The sequence below is a fragment of the Aphanomyces astaci genome (assembly GCF_000520075.1).
Source record: "Aphanomyces astaci strain APO3 unplaced genomic scaffold supercont1.48, whole genome shotgun sequence".
Classification (NCBI taxonomy): Eukaryota; Oomycota; class Saprolegniomycetes; order Saprolegniales; family Verrucalvaceae; genus Aphanomyces; species Aphanomyces astaci.
Window position 1 is genome coordinate 251041 of NW_009798311.1, and position 20611 is coordinate 271651.

Here is a 20611-nt window from a genome sequence, read left to right on the forward strand (position 1 = left end):
GATGCAAGCTTCGCATACACGTGTCCTTTGCTCCACATGAATACGTTTCAAAAGTTGCCATGGCAAGTGTGCATCCCACGAACGACAGCACTCGTGATACTCACCCACCCTTTCATAGAATCGCCGTACAAAACGTCAGCATCCTGTCTCAGCACGCGTTAGAAATCAGGACAATCACACACCAAGTCCACGCTCTATCGGCATTGCCTTGAAGGGGGGGTTGAACGACGAAGAAGGAAATAACTTACAATATATGTTAGTATGCAAACACTGCACGGACATGCCAGTACCGAACGCCAATAGGCAGTGTAGCCCATACTGAACACTATGCTGAATGCCGAATTGCGAACACAGCATGCCAAAGTCGTGGACAAAGTACTTATGCTGACTGCTCTATTCATTTGACAGGTCAAATCACTAAACTACAACTTTACGTTCCATCCCCTATGCAGCAGCGTGATGGTTGTGATCGTCCTGATGCTCGTGTTTGGCTACCACTGCTGCTGCAATGGCTGGTGACGTTGCCGAGTCAAAGCCATCGAGCAACGTGCCAGCGAAAAGGAGGAGGAAGAACACGCACTCGGAATTTTTGCCCACAACGTACGGTAGGACCAAGTTTCGGATGCCACCAAAGCCTAGAACTGTGATGACGGCGCCCATGAATTGGCTGTATCCCGTGGAAAGTTCCACCAGACAACCCAGCCCGAGAAACGACAACGCCACGGCACCCAACGTGGCTACCGCTTTGACCTTGGACTTTTTGATCTTCTTGAACGTCGCGTCTTCCGAGTCAAAGGTCAGGGCGCCAAGCGACAGCAGAGACACCTGCATGACGCCAGTGGTCGCGTACACAGCACGAGTGGCGTGGTGCGTGGCGTACTGGCCCATGCCAAACAGCGACAGCGCGGCTTGAAGGAACGGCACGTTCGAATCTTCGATGACCGCCTGACATCCTGTGGGGTACTTTCCGTCCAGGACTGGTGGGCTCGACGGTGCCGTGAAAGCGAACCAGTCATCTGGGTGGAGGCTCGGGAGGCTTTCCGGAAGGAGTTCATTCAGAAGACATTGAGTCGAAAGATGGCCGAGATTACTGACAACTCCCACCGAAAGTCTACGGAAATCGTCAGGGAGTATGTATGGCGGATCGCGGACGCCTCCCGGGAGGCTGGGTTGCAGGTCAATAGGGCCGTGGTTATAGTGATCAATGGATGTAGCGATGCGGAAGTGGCCGCGTGCCTCCGGGGAGCCTCGGTTCGACCTGAGACTACAGAAATCAGCCTGAACTACCTGATTGAGCGAGATGTGGACATCGACAGACGAACGGTTGGTTCCAGATCGACCCCCGAGACGACGGCGACTAGGTCCTCTCGGAACACGTCCCGGACCCAGTCCTCTTCGACGCCCAATGGAAATCTCCAGGAGCTCCAGGCCTCCATCTCACGACTTTAATGGGACATGACGAGCTTGACTACCTCTAACAACGACCAGTTTTCCTCCATCCAAGATGTCGTCGCCATGATCTCTACGGACAACCCGGCAGGAAACAGCCCGGTACAGCCCCGTATCTGCATGGATCCGGACGACGAAACTAAGTCGGGTAAAGTCATTTGCGGGAGGTGTACCATGCGGGGCCACTCTCGTGAACAGTGTCCTCGGTTGTCGTAGTTCTGTACTTGGTGCCGCTCCAAAGGTCACGGACTATCGGAGTGCAGACTGTCCCGGGACAACGGAGGTCGGGGTCCGGGACAAACCCGAACGGGACCCGGAGGACGAGGAGGAAATGCAACCTGTTACACCCGTGGGAAGATGGGCCATTTGAGCTGGGATTGTCCGTTGAACGCGTCCAAGCAGAGCTCTATGCCTGCCCACGTCGTGGCTGCCCTGCAATCCTGGTATATGTTGGACAACAAACAATCCACGGAAGGCAGCCCTGACTCCGACAAACAATGAGGACTCGGCGGTCTGAACCAAGCCGCCGGATGTGGCGTGGCACTGACCGCCAGAATTGCATCCCAGGTCATTTGCAAATGACCTCCGAAGATGAAAACGAACAAAGTACACGTAGTCCTGGGATATCCTCGCCCTCTCCGGATGATGAAGAAGGATCCCAGGACTCATACAAGATGGAAGATACCTCCCCCGAGGTGGTACGGGACTCGGCGACAATCGAACCCTGGACTGCTCCGGGGCTGGACGACGATACGAAGAATGGCATGGCGAGCCGACCCCCGCAAACGAAGGGAGTCCCGGGCTCTGCGTACAATGACATGCAACAATAGGGCGGGTTACAGGAGCGCCCTGAAGACAGGTTACAGACAGAAGCCAGGATGCTACCTCCCTCCGACAAGAGGCACGGGCCGGGTACGCAACCGCGCCCCGTACCGCTCCCGGAAGACATCACCGTGAGCACAGAAGAAGGCGGAAGGATTGGAGCTCCGGGGGCGAAAGCGACCTTACAGCAACAGACTGACGTAGGAAGAGGGTGCGACGAGGCGCCTGGAAGAGACAAGACAATTGGAGAGACCTCCGGGACCACGGGTGTATACATAAGACCCAGCGCCGGGGATGACTCGCGTCGACAAACGGACGGGGGCGAAGTCAATGAAAAGAAGGGCATGTATGCAGAACCCTCAAAAGATGAAAGTTCGTGTCGACAAACTGAACCGAACACCCTCGACGCTAGTGCGTCGCCTGACGGAGATTCTCTGGCTCCTCGGGGTGCTACCTCCGTCCTGTCCCGGACCCTGCCTCGGGCCCGGGGCCCATTGACCACCTTCACGGAAGAGACGAGTGACGCTGAGGAGCTAGGAGCCCCTTCTTGAGACTCAACGAACCCCCGGTTATGGCGTGTTCAGGGGCCGGTCGGGAGCACCCGGACTGGGTATTCGAAACTGGAAGACTTTCGTCCGGACTCGGATATCACCCCGGTATCCACTGCGACCCAGATTGACGCTATCTCCCGGGGCGATATGGCCGAACTTCCCGACTCCCGACATGTGGATATCGAAGAACGGCACTACTGGATCTGGCTCGTCGGGGCGGCGGGTGCGATCGAGCCAGCACCAGATGACGTGTCATGTGGGGAGGTAAGTTGCCAGCGGAAGCTTTCTCCATTTCGTTGGGCAGCGTCGGGACTCCCTGGGTTGTGTCGAACTTTGCCTTATGTAGTGACGGCATACTACGATCCTCCTGGTCCTCGCCGGAGCTCGGACATAAGTGGGGGAGAATGTCGCGGGGAATATTCGGACGTTCCGCGACCAGCCGTGGTGTTTTGGCTTTCTGCGCTCCGCGTTACGGGAGGCTCGCTGAATTTGTTAGTCCCTGGGGTCTGAACCCAGGACGACCACGGACAAGACTCTGAGCTATATTAAAGGGCTCCCGGAGCAGACTCCGGACGTCCTGGACCTGGATTATCCATTAGTCATACTCTTTTCTTTGAAGGTAAACCAACTAACTCGACTTTACATTCTGCCCTGAACTACGCGTTTGGTGTTTTACACGCTTGCCTACACCGCACCTAGCCATTCGATTTGTCGTGAAACCCCGCGACATCTGCTACGCCGTAAATTGTCGTCTTGTCCAAGTCGTTGACTGGTATCTTCTTGGCGCGGATATTGTTGAACATATGATACATGCATAACCGGTGCCAGCTCTCAGGAAACTCGATTCCAATGTCATTGGTTAGCCGTAAATAGTGTCAGTTACACGAAAGCTATCATGTGCGACATAGTAGGATAGGTAACACCTTTGCACCGATCGGATACAAACAAAAATCGTGCCGACATGCCCAAATTCGACTGTTTGAGCTGTTGGAGAATCCATGTCAATTCGACTTCGCTCTCAGTGGGCACAATTGCTAGTACCACGAGGAGGTTCTTGTTGAACCCGTCTTTCATTCTAGCAGCCAGGAATACCCCGGACTTACTGTATATACCCTTCAGGTGGCACCCGTCTAACGTGACCAGTTTTTGCAATGTCGACGCAGTTCACAAAGCATCCTGGGACAAAGATGCAACGTCGAATAGTTCTTCCGTTGTCGCTTGTTTCGAACTTTGTGTAACTGTCTACACAGATAGTTAGGACGAACATAGTATCATTTTCGTACTGATGTTCGCAGCACACAGTCGTAAGTACCCCTGTAGTTTTTGATATCCTTGTGCAATTGTTCCGTGGAGTACATCGATGGTGGCTTTGCATGCGTCGGACGTAAATGACGACTTCGGGACGAACTCATACTTGAGTTTCACAGCCGCTCGCACAACACTCCATGCCACCAATGGGTGGTCAGCTTCATATGTTGGTAAATCCTTCACGAACTCAAGTGTAGTTCACACAGCCTACGAAATCGCATAAATTCCACACAAATCATGTATGCTCAGATGTCCGCACAAACAACGCACATACCTCTGCGCGGGTGAGCGTTGTGTTGCGGTTGTACTTCGGCTTCACGGGGGGACGAAAAGGCAATGTCGACATAGTCATCCTTCCACGTGTCGGACACGTCCGATAGGTTGTCGTCGTTGTCCCCGAAGAGGCAGCGTTTCACTTTAAATGCCACTGGTACCACTACTTTCTCGTAGCTGGTGTGGAATAGGTGATTGTGCTCCAGTGTACATTGGTCAGCTTGATCTATACAGACAATATATTCGATCGTTTTAACACAACTAGCGATGTACCATTGCATCTGAACGTTCGTTGGCTGACATTCGGAAAGTGCACCCATCGTCTTGACTGCGTACCTCAAACCCAGCCGTCAAGGCCAGGGTTCTCACGCACTCTTTGAGTCGTTGCCAGTTGTCGAAGAAACATCGCTTGTCTTGCACACCAAGCTTGGTTGCCTCATCGCGATACTACTCGGGACACGTAGCCATAGGTGCGAAGGCGTAGGCACCGTCTTAGTTTGCAATGAAATGAACTCGACTTGGTAGTGGATTCGCCACGGTCATGTTGGCGTGTAAGAGTTGACTGGCTGAAAGTTGAACGACAAGAACGTATCCTCGGGGTGTAAAGGGATCGGCATGACCTGGCTGGCGAGAGAACGCCATGAGTGAGTCAACCAGGGTGCGAAAAGGACAAATGCGTGTACCCCTGAAAACGAATATTTTATTTGGCGGGAATTTGCCCGACAAGTAACCAAAGCCAATACGCAAATAACCAAAGGCAATGAGCAAGTAACCAAAGCCAATACACGCCCAGTCCACACATACACACTATTCACATCACATCTGCTCACTGCGTATTCTAATTGGAGTGTAACCGAAATTTACTACCTAACCGATCCGACGGCGTCAACGTTTCCAATGAGATGTCGACCTAGGTCGTATAGGACCAATGAAAATCCAGCATCGTACAACAAACCCTTTGTGAATGTTACAAATATATGTATCCTACCAACCAAATTTACGTATACATATTCGTCATCGAGCACGTCATTATCGTGAATTGTTGGATGTTCATGTTGTCGTCAAATGCTATAAGCTCACAGTTGTCACTCTTTTGACGCTCACACCCCTGGGCGGTATCATTTCTGAAGTTGCTGTGCGACCACATTGAAGGTATATCAATCCAGACGTTCTGTGGCGACAAGGGAGACGCCAACAATCGTAAAGCCCAATGCCCTGTGCATGTACAGTACAACCAAATCGATATCCGTCAATTCAAGGATGTGCAGCGCATGTACAATTTAATCGAGAAGAAGCGAGTGCAAGGGTATACATTGGAATCGAGGTCCCTACTCATTCACACGCGTTTCCACTCACGGCCAGCTTGTTGGTGTGTTGGACACAAAACGACAGGTTACATACGTTGGTATGTTTAGTGTGTATTGATCTGTATTTCAATAGATTGACGATGTCTCTAGCAAGAGCAACTTTATTCACAATTGACTGGAAGGTATCGAGGCGGAAGTGGCGAGTAAGCACAGATTGCTGGAGGATTTCATCGTTAATCAGCCTAATTATCAGCACACCGATGAGCCGCGGCATTACAGAACTCGACGGCGCACACTGTAAAGCGATGACACTCCAAGCATCCATTCGGACACGCCTTCCAAAGACATGAAAGGAAGCAATCGTCGACAAACATATGGACGACCCAGATCACGAACGAAAGCGAAAGTGACAAAAGTGACAGGAGTGACCGACACAGGTGCGATTACTAATAAGTGACACTAATTGTACTATAGTCAAACATACATGCTTCCTAGTCGGTTGCGCAGAAGCCATTCGAGGACGCTAACAAATAAGCGCTCCCGAAGTCGTCCACACACCCATTGGCAACGCCGTCGAACATCCGAGCAAAGCAACGGACACGGTGCACCAAGTTATGGTGGCAATGAGGCAAGCGAGGAACCATTCGCCCCGATGCGCTCCGCTCAACCTCCATCCGCTCAACCCCCCTCCGCCCAACCCTCCTATGTCCAACCCCCCTCTGCTCAACCCCTCTAAGACCAAACCCCTTCTGCCCAATCCCCCTCTACTCAACCACCCTGTGCCCAACCCCCCCTCTGCTCAATCCCCCTTTGCTTGTGCTAAACCAACGTCCGCGCAACTTTCGGAGCACATTAACAGCGTTGAGAGCAAACGCGCAGGCCGCCGTTCGATATCAAGAAGCAGAGCGAGTAGCGCGCCGTTACTCTACCTTGGCGACAGAGAGGAACGAATTCGGGTCATGGGGTTTAAGCGTGACAGTGTTCCTGGTAATGGGCATTGTCTTTTCTCGAGCTTGTATTGCTGCATTTACAAGAAGCAGATACTCAGCTTGGACGAACTGGCTGACCTCATGGTCATCAGGCGCATTCACGAAATCTGCAACCATTTAGCATCCAGAGTGTGTCGTCGCGTGTCTGATGCATCTTGGTACGACAACAATTCGTTTGTGCTTAAGCTTCCTGGTGGTATGCGGGAAGCGGTAAGAAGATTATTTGTTGCACGGGCTGCCATTCACCTGCGACGTTGACATCCCAGCTCGCTCATGCTTGTGCGGAAGATGGCAAGACGACTTATTACCTTGCTACCACGCGTTTGCTGTCACTAAGCAACTTCTTGCATTTCATGGATCTTGTAGCTTTTCCCTAGTTTTACTTGAATGGGTCGCAACAAGAACTATATCGCCGACACATCGATCCGTCGTCAACAACTGACTTGAATATTCAATCAGAGACTCAACCTCCAAGAGTTTTCTCTGCATCAGAAAAGAAGTACGAATAAGTAGTTACTACATAGTACTATAGTATACAAGTTGTTCAACCTCACAATCGCTTAGGAAACCTGGTCCGCCCAAGATGAAGCGTTTCAAGTCGCATGGTTTGTATTGAAATAAGAAGGTACCACTGTCCGCCCGCACAAGACCCTGAGCGTACTAGAATTTGTGCGGATGCAATCCTCTACATAACGGAAAAAACATGGAGCGTTTTATATCACGTATCCGGACTCGCTTATCCGGACAATGTCCGCATGACGGCAGTGAAATCAATGAGCATTGTGACAATGCGCGCCAAGAAAAAGCTCACGAACACCGATCCAAATGCCATCCTCCAGCAGCTACTCGCTCACATGGTAGACCACAAGAAGCTCCTCCATGGAGCACTTAACAAAATTGCCCTGGAGTTTCATGTACACCGATCGACAGTGCAACGCGTCTGGAAGCGCGCCTGCGTTGACTTGAATCACGCCACACGACCATGTTCCGACGTAGCATCACGTAAAAAGGGCCACTGTGGACGCAACCTCAAGCACCAAGATGTTGCTGTCCGCCTGCATGCCATACCAAAGAGCCGCCGCACAACGTTCCGCTCGATCGCCGCTGCAATGCTAATGTCCCTGCACGACTACTACCGCCGTGGCATCTTTGTCAAGTACACCAGCACTGTCCGGCCGATGCTCACTGAGGCAAACAAGGCTGTTTGAGTGGGTTGGGCAATGGGTCTCATTCATGCGTCGGATCGTGGTGAGTACACATTCGATGGCATGATGGAATATGTTCATGTCGACGAGAAGTGGTTTTTCGCAACCCGTGTGAGCAAACGGTACTCCCTTGCCCCTGGCGAAGCACCACAACATCGAACCTGCAAGTCAAAGCGTTTTATCTCCAAAGTGATGTTTTTCTCGGCGGTGGCACGACCGTGATTGAACGACGACTCAGGCGAATGGTTTGACGGGAAGATCGGTACCTGGCACTGAACGGAGAAAGTGGCCGCCGCACGAACGAGTCTCAACCGTCCTGCTGGAGCCCTCGAAACACAACCAATCAGTGTCACACGACCCGTCTACAAGGTTATGCTTATCGACAAGGTCATCCCAACCATCAAGTCGAAGTGGACTTCAAGTGCAGGAAGAAATGTTATCATCCAGCAAGACAATGCAAGGCCGCACGTCCCACCCTCGGACTCCGAGATTGTTGACGCCTGTAAAAGTGGCAGATGGAACATGAAGGTCGCGTACCAGCCCCCCAACTCGCCGGATCTCAACATTTTGAAACTTGGCTTTTTTCGTGCGATCCAGTCACTACAAGAAAAGAACCACTCCCGCAACATTAGAGAGGTTTCGCAACTCATCTTTATCATCACCCTCAGCTGTGTCTGCCAAAACCGGAAGTGTACCTGTAAAACCTAATTAACGATACTGCAAAACTTGATTAACAATCATCAGAATTGGCCAATTGTGATGACAATCATCTTTGTCCTCACAGGTCGCTTTTGGTTCAGCCGCCACCTTCGTGAGGGGATGGTTGTGCTGGCCAACATATTCCTTGCAGCACCAGTCGGCAAGGTTCGGTGGTACTGACTCCATGCGCAGTACTCGGGCAGCACGCGGTTGCTGCCTTCATAATACTGAATCAACTATTATCCTTGGTAGCTAGACCTGACGCAGGCGTTCAGTGTCGCGGATGAAGCCTGTTAGGAAGGCCCGGTACAAGTGGTACACATTATCGCACTCGATCCAGTGGGACCCAACGCACGAAGCACGACATTCCACCATTCTTCCACGTCCTGTGCATCGTCGTGGTTCAAGTTGTCGGAGTATTTTTAGTACAAGGCCGGCGGGCCTGTCTTTGTATCGACACTTCGTGAAAAGTATTCACTGAAGACTGTTCACCAAGTGTAGCTGCTAACAGACTCGACGGGGCCACTTCATAGAGCTACTTGTATGCTGTAATGTTGTACCTTAATACATGTAGATGGATTAGAACTTGCGCTGTTTTTAAACGACTCACCACTAAGAACAAATCGCAATGTTATTGCGTTAGCATTCGCTTGTTCTTACTATTAACGTTCACTCGAACCCCAGGAGATAACTTGACTGGGGCCTGAACCCATAGCGGCAACGTTAGCTATGGCATTTGTCATCGCGTCGAGAACATCACTAATGAGAATTTGTGAAAGGACTTCTGAGCAAAAGAGCATGGAAAACTCCCAAGGAAGTGGGTCCTAGCATGGGACACAAGCAGCGTAAGGTACTAGTCATGCAGTATGTCTGCATGATTGACAACGTGCGGTGCCCAAGCTGTCGAGTACAGCATGCATCCGAATAACTTATTTAACCGGAAGAAATGCAATGACACGGATGAGGATAAGTTGCGAAACGTAAACTATTTTGTCATTATCATTGTCCTGAAAACGACATTTGTCGAGATTGTGATGATGAGGGTAATGTAAAGATGAGTTGCGAAACCTCTCTAATGAGCCCTCCTGCTTCGACCATTACCGCCTACTCCGGCATTCTCCTCGACGACGCCTACAAGTTCTATGCTGCGTGGCGCTCCACGTTTGAGGAAGCGGCAGTGACCGCAGGCTTCTTCTCGCTTTACACCAACGAGACCTATTGCCCTACGCGCTCGAAACCGACGCCTACACTATCAGCCAGGCCAAGCTCCAGGTGGACAAGATCCGCAACGATGCGAAGTACTCCACCGACGGTTATACTGGTGACGCCTTGGAACAGCGCCTTGCAACGGTGAAACGCCTCGCACAAGACTTCACGCGCAAGTTTCTGGATGAGTATATCGCGGAGTCCCTTGCTGCCCTACGCGTCCAAGCTAAAGCATTTCTTTTCAACTCCCTCACGCCTATCCTCCAACAAGTCATCGGATCTCACGCCTCTCCCTTCTCTCTCTGGGCCGCTCTTATGGCGCGCCATGAAGCCGGCACCCGCGACCCCATGATCCTGTTTGCGAGTCTCACCCAACTCAAGTACAGTGACGACATCAGTGCCGAGACCCTCTTCACTACTCTCGAAGATCAGATCAACTTGAACGAAACGGCAACCCTCCCTGTGAACACCGACGCTCTCACGGTTCGCGAAGATCATATAAAGACTTTTGAGCTCTTTCGAACTCTCTTCTACTCTAACGCCTTTGCCGCCAACAAAGACGTGTGGGACGCCGTTTGCCAGCTCCAATTCAAGGCGCGCGAGGATGGCTCTGAATGCACGCCTACTGCCATAAAGGCTACTATTCGTCACACTTTAAACATCGCCTCTCGCCGCAACCTAATCCTCTCGGATCAAGGCTCCGGTGACTCTGAATCCCGTCGACGCCAAGTTGCTGCTGCTACCACCTACACTACGCCTCCAACCGCCTTGTACGCTACGCCTTCCACTACCCAACCTCCGCCTACTTATACTGCTGCTGCCCCTTCTTACGAGTCACTGCCACGTTGGGCACACCCAAACTATATTCAACTATCCTTTCAATTCCTGCTTCTATTGTGGCTCGCCTGAACACCGCCTTCCCGACTGCCGCATCATGCGCGATGACGACAGTCGAAACCGCATTCGTGCCGGCGTTCCCAAGCACGTTGTTGACACACACTGTCGTCGGAAACGTGCATCGTCTCGCAAGATCATTGACAATCATACGCAACATCATCGCCGCGACTGCGACGACTACGACGACAACTATGGGAACGATCAGGGTCCCAACAGCAGCTATCCCAAGCGTCATCGTGACGACTCTCGACCGCCTCCCCGAACTTCTACTCGTCGATCGCCGCCACCTCGCAGCGAGATCGTTCCTCCGGCCGGTCCTCTCGAGCTCATCATCGCTTTTCTACTCCTTTTTTTACCATCCACCCAGACTCAAGTCGTAGTCGTCCCATATCCCCTCCATCCTCCGCCTATCCTCGCCTTTCGTCAGCTACCCGTCGTGCTTGTTCATCGCCTCCTAAATGTCGCGCTTCTCCATCACGTCCATCTGCTGGATGGAATACGTCCCAAACCTTTCATCCTTCTTCCGCCTTTCTACGCCGCTCTACATCGGCACCGCCTGCGAAACGCCAACGCCTTCCCAATCCCACCTCTCAACCCTCAACTACAAAGGCATCAATTCCGCCTACCTTAGCTACAACGTGCAATGTGTGATACGGAAGTGGAGTCGTCAAGCCGCAAGTCTCGGTCGCCGGAGCGCGACGACGACACAGTGCGTATGGCGCCAAGAGGGCACGAAGGTCGCGGACGTTTCTGTGGGCCTTTTGGCTCTCCTCGAAGAAACCAACCCCAACCCGTTGATCGGATAGGGTTTGGTGTCTAAGGTGGAGTGGGGATGACGTCAAGTTGGACGCCATCGGCTGTGCCAACACGAGCTGCGGCGGAAGTGCCGCTGCCAGACGCATCATCTGCGGGTGCGAGTGCACCTGGTGACGTGGACATGGGCGACGACGAGCCCGTGAAAGTACTGAACGCGCCGGCTTTACCGTTGCCGCCCTCTTTCAAGGGGTCGACGAAAGCGGAGCGTCGTGCGTTTATGCGATAATACCAGCGATATACGTCGCAAATCATGGCACTGCAATCAACGGGCCAACGTCCGTTTTTAATGCCAGTCGGCGCGTGTATGGACCTGTTTTCAAAGCGACGCATCGCTATGTTTGACTTTGGGAAGTCACATGGCGATGTGACAGAAGACGAGTGGGTGTCCTGGTTCATAGAGGCCCACGATGAAGAACCCGTTGAGTTGGACGCGCTGAAGAAGCGCCTTCAGATGGCCGTACAGTTCGACACCAAGATCCTCGACGCCGACAGTCGAGTGAGTCGAATGCTCGACAACTTGATGAAAACCCTCGAGGCGGACGGCCAAGAGTGGGTACTCCATCAGGAGGGGAAGTTGGTGGTGGGAATCATCACCAAAGCGATCAAGCCAGCACCGCTCCAGCTGGCCGTGACGAAGCAGCTGCAACTGCAGCGGAACAAAGTGCTCAAGTCAGACGTGTTTCGCTACGTCAAGTGGCTGCGGCAATTCGCCATTGGGTACCAGCTGTATGGCGGCATGGACGTAGAAAGACCTTCGAAGGAGCCGGCAGAGGAGCCGGGAAAGGAAAACTCGCGGCCTCGTCCACGTTTCAGCCCGGTTCCCGAAGAAAAGTGGCCCAGTGGCGCGTCTGTCGCGCCTCCTACTTGGCGTAAGAGACGAGCCACCAGAGCGGCCGAAGCCCACGTGCCTGAAGTGTCAGTCGACGGCACACCGAATGCGGGAACACCCTGGCATTACAGATGCCGAGGTAAAGAAGTTGATGGACTACTTCCATCAGGCGCGCCGTCGGTCGGTGAACTTCGTGTCGAGCACGAAGCCTGCGAACAGCATGGAGTGCCAAGCGTCGATCGAGGACGTTCTCACAATTCCTTAAGTGTTGTTGGACTCTGGGTCCGACGAGACGTTGGTGTAGGAAGGCCTCCTTGTGGCGCTGGAACGCCTTGGAGCAAGTCTCAACGTTGAGTAAGCCAAGACTCATGTTGAAGCCGTATGGAGAGACAACCAAGCTTCTCCATGTGACACGGCAAGTGCAGTTCAAGACGGTGACGTTGGAGACGTCAATCGGCCCCCTGGTCTTGCGTGGACTTCGAGCGTGGGTCGAAGAAAAGAAGATGGAGATCGACGTTCTCATTGGACGTCCCGTTATGGAGCGACTGGGGTTTTCAGTCGACGGCATGCTTGTCGACGCGTTGAAGCAGCGTCGAGTCTGGGATATGGCCGAGGCGGGAGATGCCGACCCCAGACGTCGGCAAACGTGAAGCGGCTGCAAGAGGCGTTCCAGGAAGACCCCGAAGACGCATTGTAAGCCGAGGACGTGGCGTGTTCCACTCGGGAAAAGATTATTTTTTAGCAAACGATGGATTACAGTATTTCCGAGCGAGGCTTTGGGATGGAGCATTTTAGAGCGTACTTAGACTGTTGCAGTATTTTCGAGCGTACTTAGTTGGGACATAAGCTGTTGTACTATTATTGTTTTAGAGCATTACGGATATAACCTAATGCAACATCCCTCAGTTACGCCTTACAGCGTACTGCATCCACTGGGACAAACCGGATTGATAGTGAAGTTAAGATATTCCCAAGTGGGATAAACTGGGACAATGGATGCTTTCGATTCAATTTTGGATACACAACACAGTCCACAAGGGGTTTGCAAACCCCGGGCATAGCATTATACGTACGTTATCCGGGGTGGAGACGTAGTCTCCGTGGGTGAAAGGGTACGGTTCTGGTGAAAGAATGCTGGGGCTGGTGACCATGATGAAGTCAACAATTATTGTTTGGGATGCACGGGGATGCAATGGGATAAATTCGATGATTGGGTATATCCCCACGGATAATATCTGTCACGAAGTAGGAAACTTTCAAGGTCTTCCATGGCAAACCGTTGAGAGAGGGAAGCCTTCAAGGCGAGGACGAGGGAAAGAGTAGGCGCAAGAATAAGTAGATCGTCCACGTAGAGGCTGACAATGGTGAAACCGGAGGCGTCAGACTTGATGAAGACGCAGCGGTCTTTGTGTAGGCGGGTGTACTTTTGGGATGTCATGTAGTCGACGAAGGTCCAGTACCATAGGTTAGGCGCTTGTTTGAGGCCGTAGAGGCTGCGTTTTAGGCGGCAAACTAATTCGCGGCGGGAGACGTCGGTCACAAGGTCGCCAGGCGGCTGTTCCATGAAGACGACGTGGTTCATGGTCCCGTTGAGAAAGGCGGTCTTGACGTCCATTTGATGACACTCGTAGATGGCCACCATAATGAAAAGAAAACGGAGGACTTCGAGGCGTACGACAGGCGCAAAGATGTCATCGTAGTCAACGCCTTCGCGTTGTAGAAAACCTTTCATAACTAGGCGTGCTTTGTACGTGCCGTTGGGCTTGATGTGGAAAACCCATCGGCAGGGTAGGACTGTCATGGTTTTTAGGCCTGGAACAAGATCGTAGGTCTTGTTATCTTGAAGGGACTGGAATTCGTCTTGGGCGGCGGCTCGCCATTTGTCACGATCGGAACGGCGCATGGATTCCTGCCAATTTTTAGGATCGGAGGAATCGGAGGGTAGGCGGGCGCTGAGTAAGGCGTAAAGGTGCCATGCGGATAAAGTGGTGGATCGAGTGGCTGTGTAGGTGCTGAGAGAGGCAGGAAAGAGTAGGGGTAAGGCGGTGGTGGAAGAGTAGCAAGATCGTCGATGGAGATGTCAACGAATGGTAAATGAGGCGGAGATAGAACGGAGTGCCTGGTAGTGTAGGCGTTGGAGTGGTACGGCTGTGATGTTGGGCAAGTAGAGTGGTAGGAGGATGGAAAAGTGGACTGCGATATGGTAGAGCAAGTTGGAGATCGTCAAAGGCGGCAGACAAGGAGTAAACGTAGGGTGGAGACAATTGATCGGTGGTAGGCGGTGGAGATGTTGAAGGAAGTGGAGGAAAGATGGTTGGATCGAGGCGAGAAGAGAGAGGTGGTAGAGGTTCATGAGGTGTAATGGATGGAATGTCGGATGCATCACGGGCGCGAAGGCGAAATGCTGCTGCAGCTTGGATGGTGTTGATGGGTGGGAATTCATCTTCGTGGAAAACAACGTCACGGGAGTAGAATAGTTGGTGGGAGTAGGCGTTGAGTAATTTGTAGCCCTTGCGATCATCTGGTAAGCCTACAAACATACACTTGATGGAACGTGCGTCGAGTTTGTTTGTTTGGTTAGCCTTTTGAATATGAACGAAGGCGGTGCAGCCGAAGGTGCGGATGTAGGCGAGGGGTGGGTGCCGGGAGAAAACGCGATGGTAAGGCGACTGGCCGTCATTCGAGGTGGAAGGCGAGATGTTATAGAGCCAGGCGGAGTAGATAACGGCTTCGGCCCACAGGAATTTGGGGATATTACCGGCCAGTAGGAGCGCTCGCATCTTCATGACGAGTAAGCCAATGCGGCGTTCGGCCACGACGTTCTGAGCAGGCGAGTAGGCGTTGGAGAATGTGGTCTTGGTAGAGTATTTGGGTCCGATGATGCGACCGAGTTTCTCGAATTCCTTGGTATTTTCAGCTTGTAGATTACCGATGTCAGTAGGCGGTAGGTACTGAAGAGTGTTGATGTCAGACTTGAAGGTAGTGATGGCTTGGAGGCGAAATAGTTCGTACGCGTCGTAGAGATCCTTGCGGAAGGCGAGAGGGTAGACCCAGGTAAAACGGGAGTAGTCGTCGATAAACACGACGAAGTAGAAGCTGCCACCAATCGATGGCACTGGGCACGGTCCCCAAATGTCGGTGTGGACGAGAAGGAGGAAGGATGAGGCGCGGAAACGGCTGCGGAGGAAAACAGTTGTCGACGGGACTTGGCGAATTCACAAGTATCGCAGGTGAAGGATTTGAAAGGGCGTGGGCGATCGGTAGAGAAATCGGGGTGGGTCTTGACGAGGCTTTGGAGAACGGTGGAGCTTGAGTGTCCGAGGCGGTTGTGCCAAAGACGGAAGAGGGCTTCGTTAGATAGGCGTGTGTTTGAGGTGGTTGCAGTAGCTAGTGCGAGAGAAGGCGTCGTAGATGTTGAAGTTGTAGGGGGAGGCGGAGATAGAAGAGGTATATTGGTAGATGAAGAGATGTGAGTGGACTGGATTGGGGTGACAACGTTGGAAGTGAGGGACAATGCGTGTAAGGAAGGAAATTTCGAAGTGCCGGATAAACACGAAATAAGGGACGAGGCGTTGGAGTTGGGGGAGAGAGTGTGGTGGTAGGCGGTAATGAGAAATGTACAGCCTTTCTTGATGGAGACTTTATTATTTACTTTTGACGTTCGCCTAAACACACTATTTTCAAGTCTCCATCAAGAAAGGCTGTGCAATTGATCGATTACTTCGGAGCGCGCCGCGGCTTGTACGGCAGACGCAAGCGTAGAAATGGAGGACGGAGTAGGCGTGGCGAAGTGGATATGGAATGGATCTGCATCACTAAGGGAAGGATGAGCTGCTAGGTTAGCCTGAAATTCCATGATGGCAGCTGCAACGGTAGCAGGAGGGTGAGGCGGAGGGTTGCTGGCTAGGCGTGTGTAGGGCTGCGCCGCAAAGGAGTAGAGTCCCAAGGCGTTAACATGAGCACGCAGATAAAGTCCACGACCGATGTCCATGAGGCAGTGCGATGGATGCGAAAAGTCGAAGTGGCAGCCGGCTTGAACAGAGTGACGGACGGAAAGAAGGTTGAATTGTAAGGCGGGGCAATGTAGGGCAAAGGGTAGAGAGAGAGGCTCATGATGAGCGGTGAGATTGGCCGAGGTTTCGCCAGAGTGGGTGGTAACACCGAGATCGATCGGCCCGTAGCCGAGCACAGGAAGATTGCCACCATCGCCCACAGCAAGAGTAAATGATTTGTCGTAAAGGCGGAGTCAATAAAATAGCGACGGTGAGGCGTGCAGGAGGCGGTGGCACCAGAGTCGATGATCCATTCGTTGGAGAGCTGGGGATAGAGTGAAGGTTCCAAGGGAAATGGGTTAGCGTGATTGGGGGAATGCACCTTCAGGCAGACTGTGTCCCTGGATATTCCAACGTAGAAGGGAAAGTGGGTGGTCATTGTGGGAGGCGTGGGGTTAGCTTGGTAGTCTTTGAGTTGAAGGTTGTCTTTAATGAGTGGGATAGGCGGTGGTCGCGCTTTGGGATGGAGACCAGTTTGGTGCTTGAAAAGGTAATAGGCGACACATTTGTCATAGGACAGTTGGTGAAAGGCGTCGGCAGTAATGATGGCCATTTGGCCGTAGGCGACTTCATGAATTGGACCCCAGCGATCTTCTTCATCGGAGGGGTAATAAGGGCGCGCAGCACGAGGAGGCGGCGGGGGTTCACTGTAGGAGCCACCACGACGGTTGAGGCGTACGGGTAACTGTCGTGCAGGCGAGTCAACGTAATCGGCAGGCGTGGGAGGTCGTGTAGTGAGTTTGTTAGAGTTGGGAGGCGTACGCGGAGGATGAATACGATAGGCGGGGAGTGGGGGTAGCAGAGAGTCATCCACCGTGGAAGAGGCGGGGGGAAGTGGTATATAGTTTTGTTGAGGTGGAAACTGTGGTTGAACGATGAGTGCTGTGGAGGTAGCCCGAGTGTGGGCGTTAGGCGTGGATGAAGATGGAGGACGTGTCGTCGCACTGTCGACGCTCCGTCGACCAGCACAGCAACCACAACGGTGGTTAGACTCACAATGCAAACTGACTGGTATTAACCTTGTATACTAACCAGTCGTCGATATCGGCCACGCGTCGAAACCAGAGGGTTCTCGACCTCCCATTTAGGTGCGATTTGCCCTCGGTCATTGCCGAGGGCACACGACGCACTTCTGCGGACGCGGCAGAACAGGGGGGAATCGGCCCGACAACCAAGGGCACTGGACAACCAAGTGCAGGAATTGCGCCTATGCAAACAACGTGGTACCGTGGGACTGCGTTCCCGTCTTGGCTGGCTTTGTGACCTGAGAGCAACAGATTCTTCATTCCGCGAGACATGGTCGAAACCCCACAAGAGCTAACACAACAGGTGTTCCCGATGTTGGAAACGTCGCGAAGTCAACTGGCCAGCGCGCGTGCAGCAAGAACAAACTTTGCGGGGTCAAGTTTAACGGACTTGCTGGAATACATGCGGGTTGTTGTCTCCAAGACGCCGCACTGATGATGCGTCTTGACTCGTTCAAGTCACACCCCATTTTCCAGCATCATGTCTTCCAGTCCCAAGGTTTTGCAGACTTCAGCACAAACGTACCACAATTGTCGTCGCATGCAACGCCCACAGAAAGCAAGCTCTTGAGACAAGCCATGCCTCTTGTTGCGGAAACGCTCTGCCAAAGCGAACGAGCAGCTTTTGCAGATTAACGAGCAGTTGTCCAACATTCGGAATTTGCCCACACCCAACGAAATCGTTCACGCCCAATCTGTCCTTGGCCATCAAGTTGTACAAAGCGTTCGTAACGAAATTCAGTCGGAATTGTTGCGAGCGGCACGCTCATTGTCCGGACTGGAATGTCAGCCTGTTTTAACCTGAACTGGATTTGCCAAAGGTTGGAGGTACTATTAAATCGCAATGCACTGGCGCTCAAGTCCATCACCTCTTCTCCGAGTGGCGACGGTTCGGATGTATCGACAGATCAACTTGGTTCGTCAGGACTGGGCAGAATTCAAGTATGGATCTCCCCTATTACCATCAGTTGAGTCAATGGAAGCGAATTACGGTTCCAAGTGGCGAATGAGCAACACTGACATGCAGTACTATCTGCCACGAAAGCTCGATGAGGTTGACCATCGACAACGAGGTATCGGAAGGTGACACCATTGCCCATTTCGAAGATCTTTTGCGTCGTATTTTTGAAGCCAAAGCTTCAGGAACTCAACAGCAATGGACACGGACATAAAGCTCCTCAGTCATTTTAGCTTTGAATAACTCAGAAGCAATCAAGGTGTACAGTACATTTCATTTACACTTAAGGTAGATTTCTAAACAAGCAAACAGTAGCGACAGTTGAGACTGAAAGTTTTGATGACATATTTCGCGTTCATACTAAACCTAGGTTTAATTCATAGATATACCTATTCCCTCTTATACTTAGTATTTGATAACTGGCACATTTCGTGTTCATATTTACCGGATAGCAACTTGAGTGTCAGTATCCCCGAACCAGCCTACCGCCGAAGCACAATGGAGGCCGGGGATATCGTAGCGTTCGCAACTACATTTGCAGCAGTAGCTTGTGTGGTTGCCGTTGTCGGACACGATGGCAGATCAAACAAGGAGTCACCGATGAATGTTTACTCCATTCGAAACAACGACTTGCAAGGTATTTCTGCCCTACAGTACTATGCCAACATCATTTCACAACTAAAACTGTTCTACGTCACATACGTCGAAGCCTACCCTGGAAATGGGCGGTACAAGCGTACCTTGCGCGTTAGCAGGTGCATATTTGACCAAATTCGTTTCGGATGCCCTTGCGTTTTGTCTCCCGCTTCTTCTTGGCTTTCGGCCACGGGACCTTCGTCAAGGCAGCAAATATACACACTGATATTAGTGAGGTTAAACACGCTACGAGGCACCTACTGACTACCATTCACTAAAGTACTCAGTACCTCCACTCAGGTATCGGAACCTTTGACACGCCACACACACAGAGTGTGTGTGTTTGCAATGGGTCAAACTAACGCGCGACCCAATTGCTCTGCACGCTGCAGAACACTTCCCCTCCTACGAGAAGTCCAGTGTCTTGATGAGGGCGGCCACGGCAGGGTCTTCCTTGTTCGCCGCCGCCCACTTGCGAAATACGACTGGAATGTCGTCCAATAAATTCGCCGCAGGTTCCCAGGACGACTCTTCATCGTCCAATCCAAGCCACTTCACCAAAACTTGGTGTTGGCCATCCACGCAGCGCGCTTCGTCCAGGCGCTGCACATGAAATCCGCCATCGCCAAACGCGATCTGCGCCTCGAGGTCTTCGGTCACCTCTCTACCACCTTCGTGGTACATCTTCAGTCGGCACGCATGATGGACCGTGACTTCATACGGTGGCACCAGCTGCTGAGTCTCCATCACATGGTCTGTGATAACTCTGGTCACTTGGCAGGGTCCGCGCCAATGCAGTGCCAATTTTGTCGGACGGTTGACGACCGATCCGACGAGCACAAAATCACCGACTGAAAAACCCGCAAACTTGACTTGGGACTTTCGGTCGCGGCGCCCACGCGCTTGCTGACGCAACTTATCGCTTCGCACCGCCACGTTGCGGTGCATTTCTTCTAGCGCCAATTGGAGGTCCGTCACATGTTTCTGACAGGCGGCGCCAAGCGTCCGCGACGTATACTTCCTTGGACGTCGGGTGGACAAATCCTGACAGCGGGGTCTTGGCTGGCAGGCCGGTAAACGCTGTCACAGGCGCAATTCCTCCCAGCCGGTCCGCCGGCTGATGGTTGAGGGCGGCTTGAACGAGGGGCAACACATGTGGCCATTCGTCCGCGTTCAGCTTCATTTCGCTGAGCAGCGCCTTCACGGCGCGCAGCACTAGTCGGTTGACTACTTCTACAGTCCCGTTCGCCCAAGGACTGTAGGCTGACGTGATATGATGGTGGGCACCCACCAACTTCCGCACCTTCTCGATCACTTCGTTCTTGAAGTGAGAACCGCCATCTGACACCCATGTGTCAACGCAGCCGAACGTGGTAAACCACGTCATCAGGCACTGAGCGGTCGCGGCGGCGTCAGCGGACTCTGCCGCGAACAGCTGCACAAAGCCACTCATGTCGTTCTTCACGACAAGCACTTGTTTTTGGCCAGACTTGGCCATGGGCATCGACAACCAGTCGAAATGGATGAGCTCGTTCGGCTTCTATACGTGAAGCGCCGAACTCAATGGACGGGGAACCATTTCTCCGTCA

The 20611-nt window shown here is 52.4% G+C and overlaps 8 protein-coding genes across 8 annotated transcripts in view; 5 read left to right on the forward strand and 3 right to left on the reverse strand.

Annotated features, from left to right (window-relative positions):
- Positions 1 to 444: 444 nt before the first annotated feature.
- Positions 445 to 1436, reverse strand: H257_13402 (hypothetical protein; the record flags this gene model as incomplete). Its single annotated transcript, XM_009840902.1, has 3 exons — positions 445 to 1036; positions 1105 to 1264; positions 1319 to 1436. The coding sequence occupies 3 exons, from the start codon at positions 1434 to 1436 to the stop codon at positions 445 to 447; spliced, it is 870 nt and encodes a 289-aa protein (XP_009839204.1).
- Positions 1437 to 2327: 891 nt separating this feature from the next.
- Positions 2328 to 3309, forward strand: H257_13403 (hypothetical protein; the record flags this gene model as incomplete). The annotated part of the gene is made up of 4 exons (XM_009840903.1): positions 2328 to 2790; positions 2856 to 2881; positions 2946 to 3086; positions 3226 to 3309. The coding sequence occupies 4 exons, from the start codon at positions 2328 to 2330 to the stop codon at positions 3307 to 3309; spliced, it is 714 nt and encodes a 237-aa protein (XP_009839205.1).
- A 1008-nt stretch (positions 3310 to 4317) lies between these two features.
- On the reverse strand, positions 4318 to 4723 carry H257_13404 (hypothetical protein; the record flags this gene model as incomplete). The annotated part of the gene is made up of 3 exons (XM_009840904.1): positions 4318 to 4337; positions 4405 to 4629; positions 4720 to 4723. The coding sequence occupies 3 exons, from the start codon at positions 4721 to 4723 to the stop codon at positions 4318 to 4320; spliced, it is 249 nt and encodes an 82-aa protein (XP_009839206.1).
- Positions 4724 to 6333: 1610 nt separating this feature from the next.
- Positions 6334 to 7320, forward strand: H257_13405 (hypothetical protein; the record flags this gene model as incomplete). The annotated part of the gene is made up of 2 exons (XM_009840905.1): positions 6334 to 6909; positions 7264 to 7320. 2 exons carry the CDS (start codon positions 6334 to 6336, stop codon positions 7318 to 7320), a joined length of 633 nt encoding a protein of 210 aa, XP_009839207.1.
- A 167-nt stretch (positions 7321 to 7487) lies between these two features.
- Positions 7488 to 7907, forward strand: H257_13406 (hypothetical protein; the record flags this gene model as incomplete). Its single annotated transcript, XM_009840906.1, has 1 exon — positions 7488 to 7907. The coding sequence occupies one exon, from the start codon at positions 7488 to 7490 to the stop codon at positions 7905 to 7907; it is 420 nt and encodes a 139-aa protein (XP_009839208.1).
- Positions 7908 to 8426: 519 nt separating this feature from the next.
- Positions 8427 to 8900, forward strand: H257_13407 (hypothetical protein; the record flags this gene model as incomplete). Its single annotated transcript, XM_009840907.1, has 3 exons — positions 8427 to 8595; positions 8689 to 8768; positions 8856 to 8900. The coding sequence occupies 3 exons, from the start codon at positions 8427 to 8429 to the stop codon at positions 8898 to 8900; spliced, it is 294 nt and encodes a 97-aa protein (XP_009839209.1).
- Positions 8901 to 11197: 2297 nt separating this feature from the next.
- Positions 11198 to 11748, forward strand: H257_13408 (hypothetical protein; the record flags this gene model as incomplete). The annotated part of the gene is made up of 2 exons (XM_009840908.1): positions 11198 to 11499; positions 11550 to 11748. 2 exons carry the CDS (start codon positions 11198 to 11200, stop codon positions 11746 to 11748), a joined length of 501 nt encoding a protein of 166 aa, XP_009839210.1.
- A 7679-nt stretch (positions 11749 to 19427) lies between these two features.
- The window catches only part of H257_13409 (hypothetical protein), a gene marked incomplete at both ends in the record, with an annotated part of 3503 nt that continues 2319 nt past the window's right edge, over positions 19428 to 20611 (reverse strand). The window contains 2 exons of the mRNA XM_009840909.1: positions 19428 to 20039; positions 20062 to 20562. Coding sequence (XP_009839211.1) covers positions 19428 to 20039; positions 20062 to 20562 — 1113 coding nt within the window. The remainder of the gene's footprint in view (positions 20040 to 20061; positions 20563 to 20611) is intronic.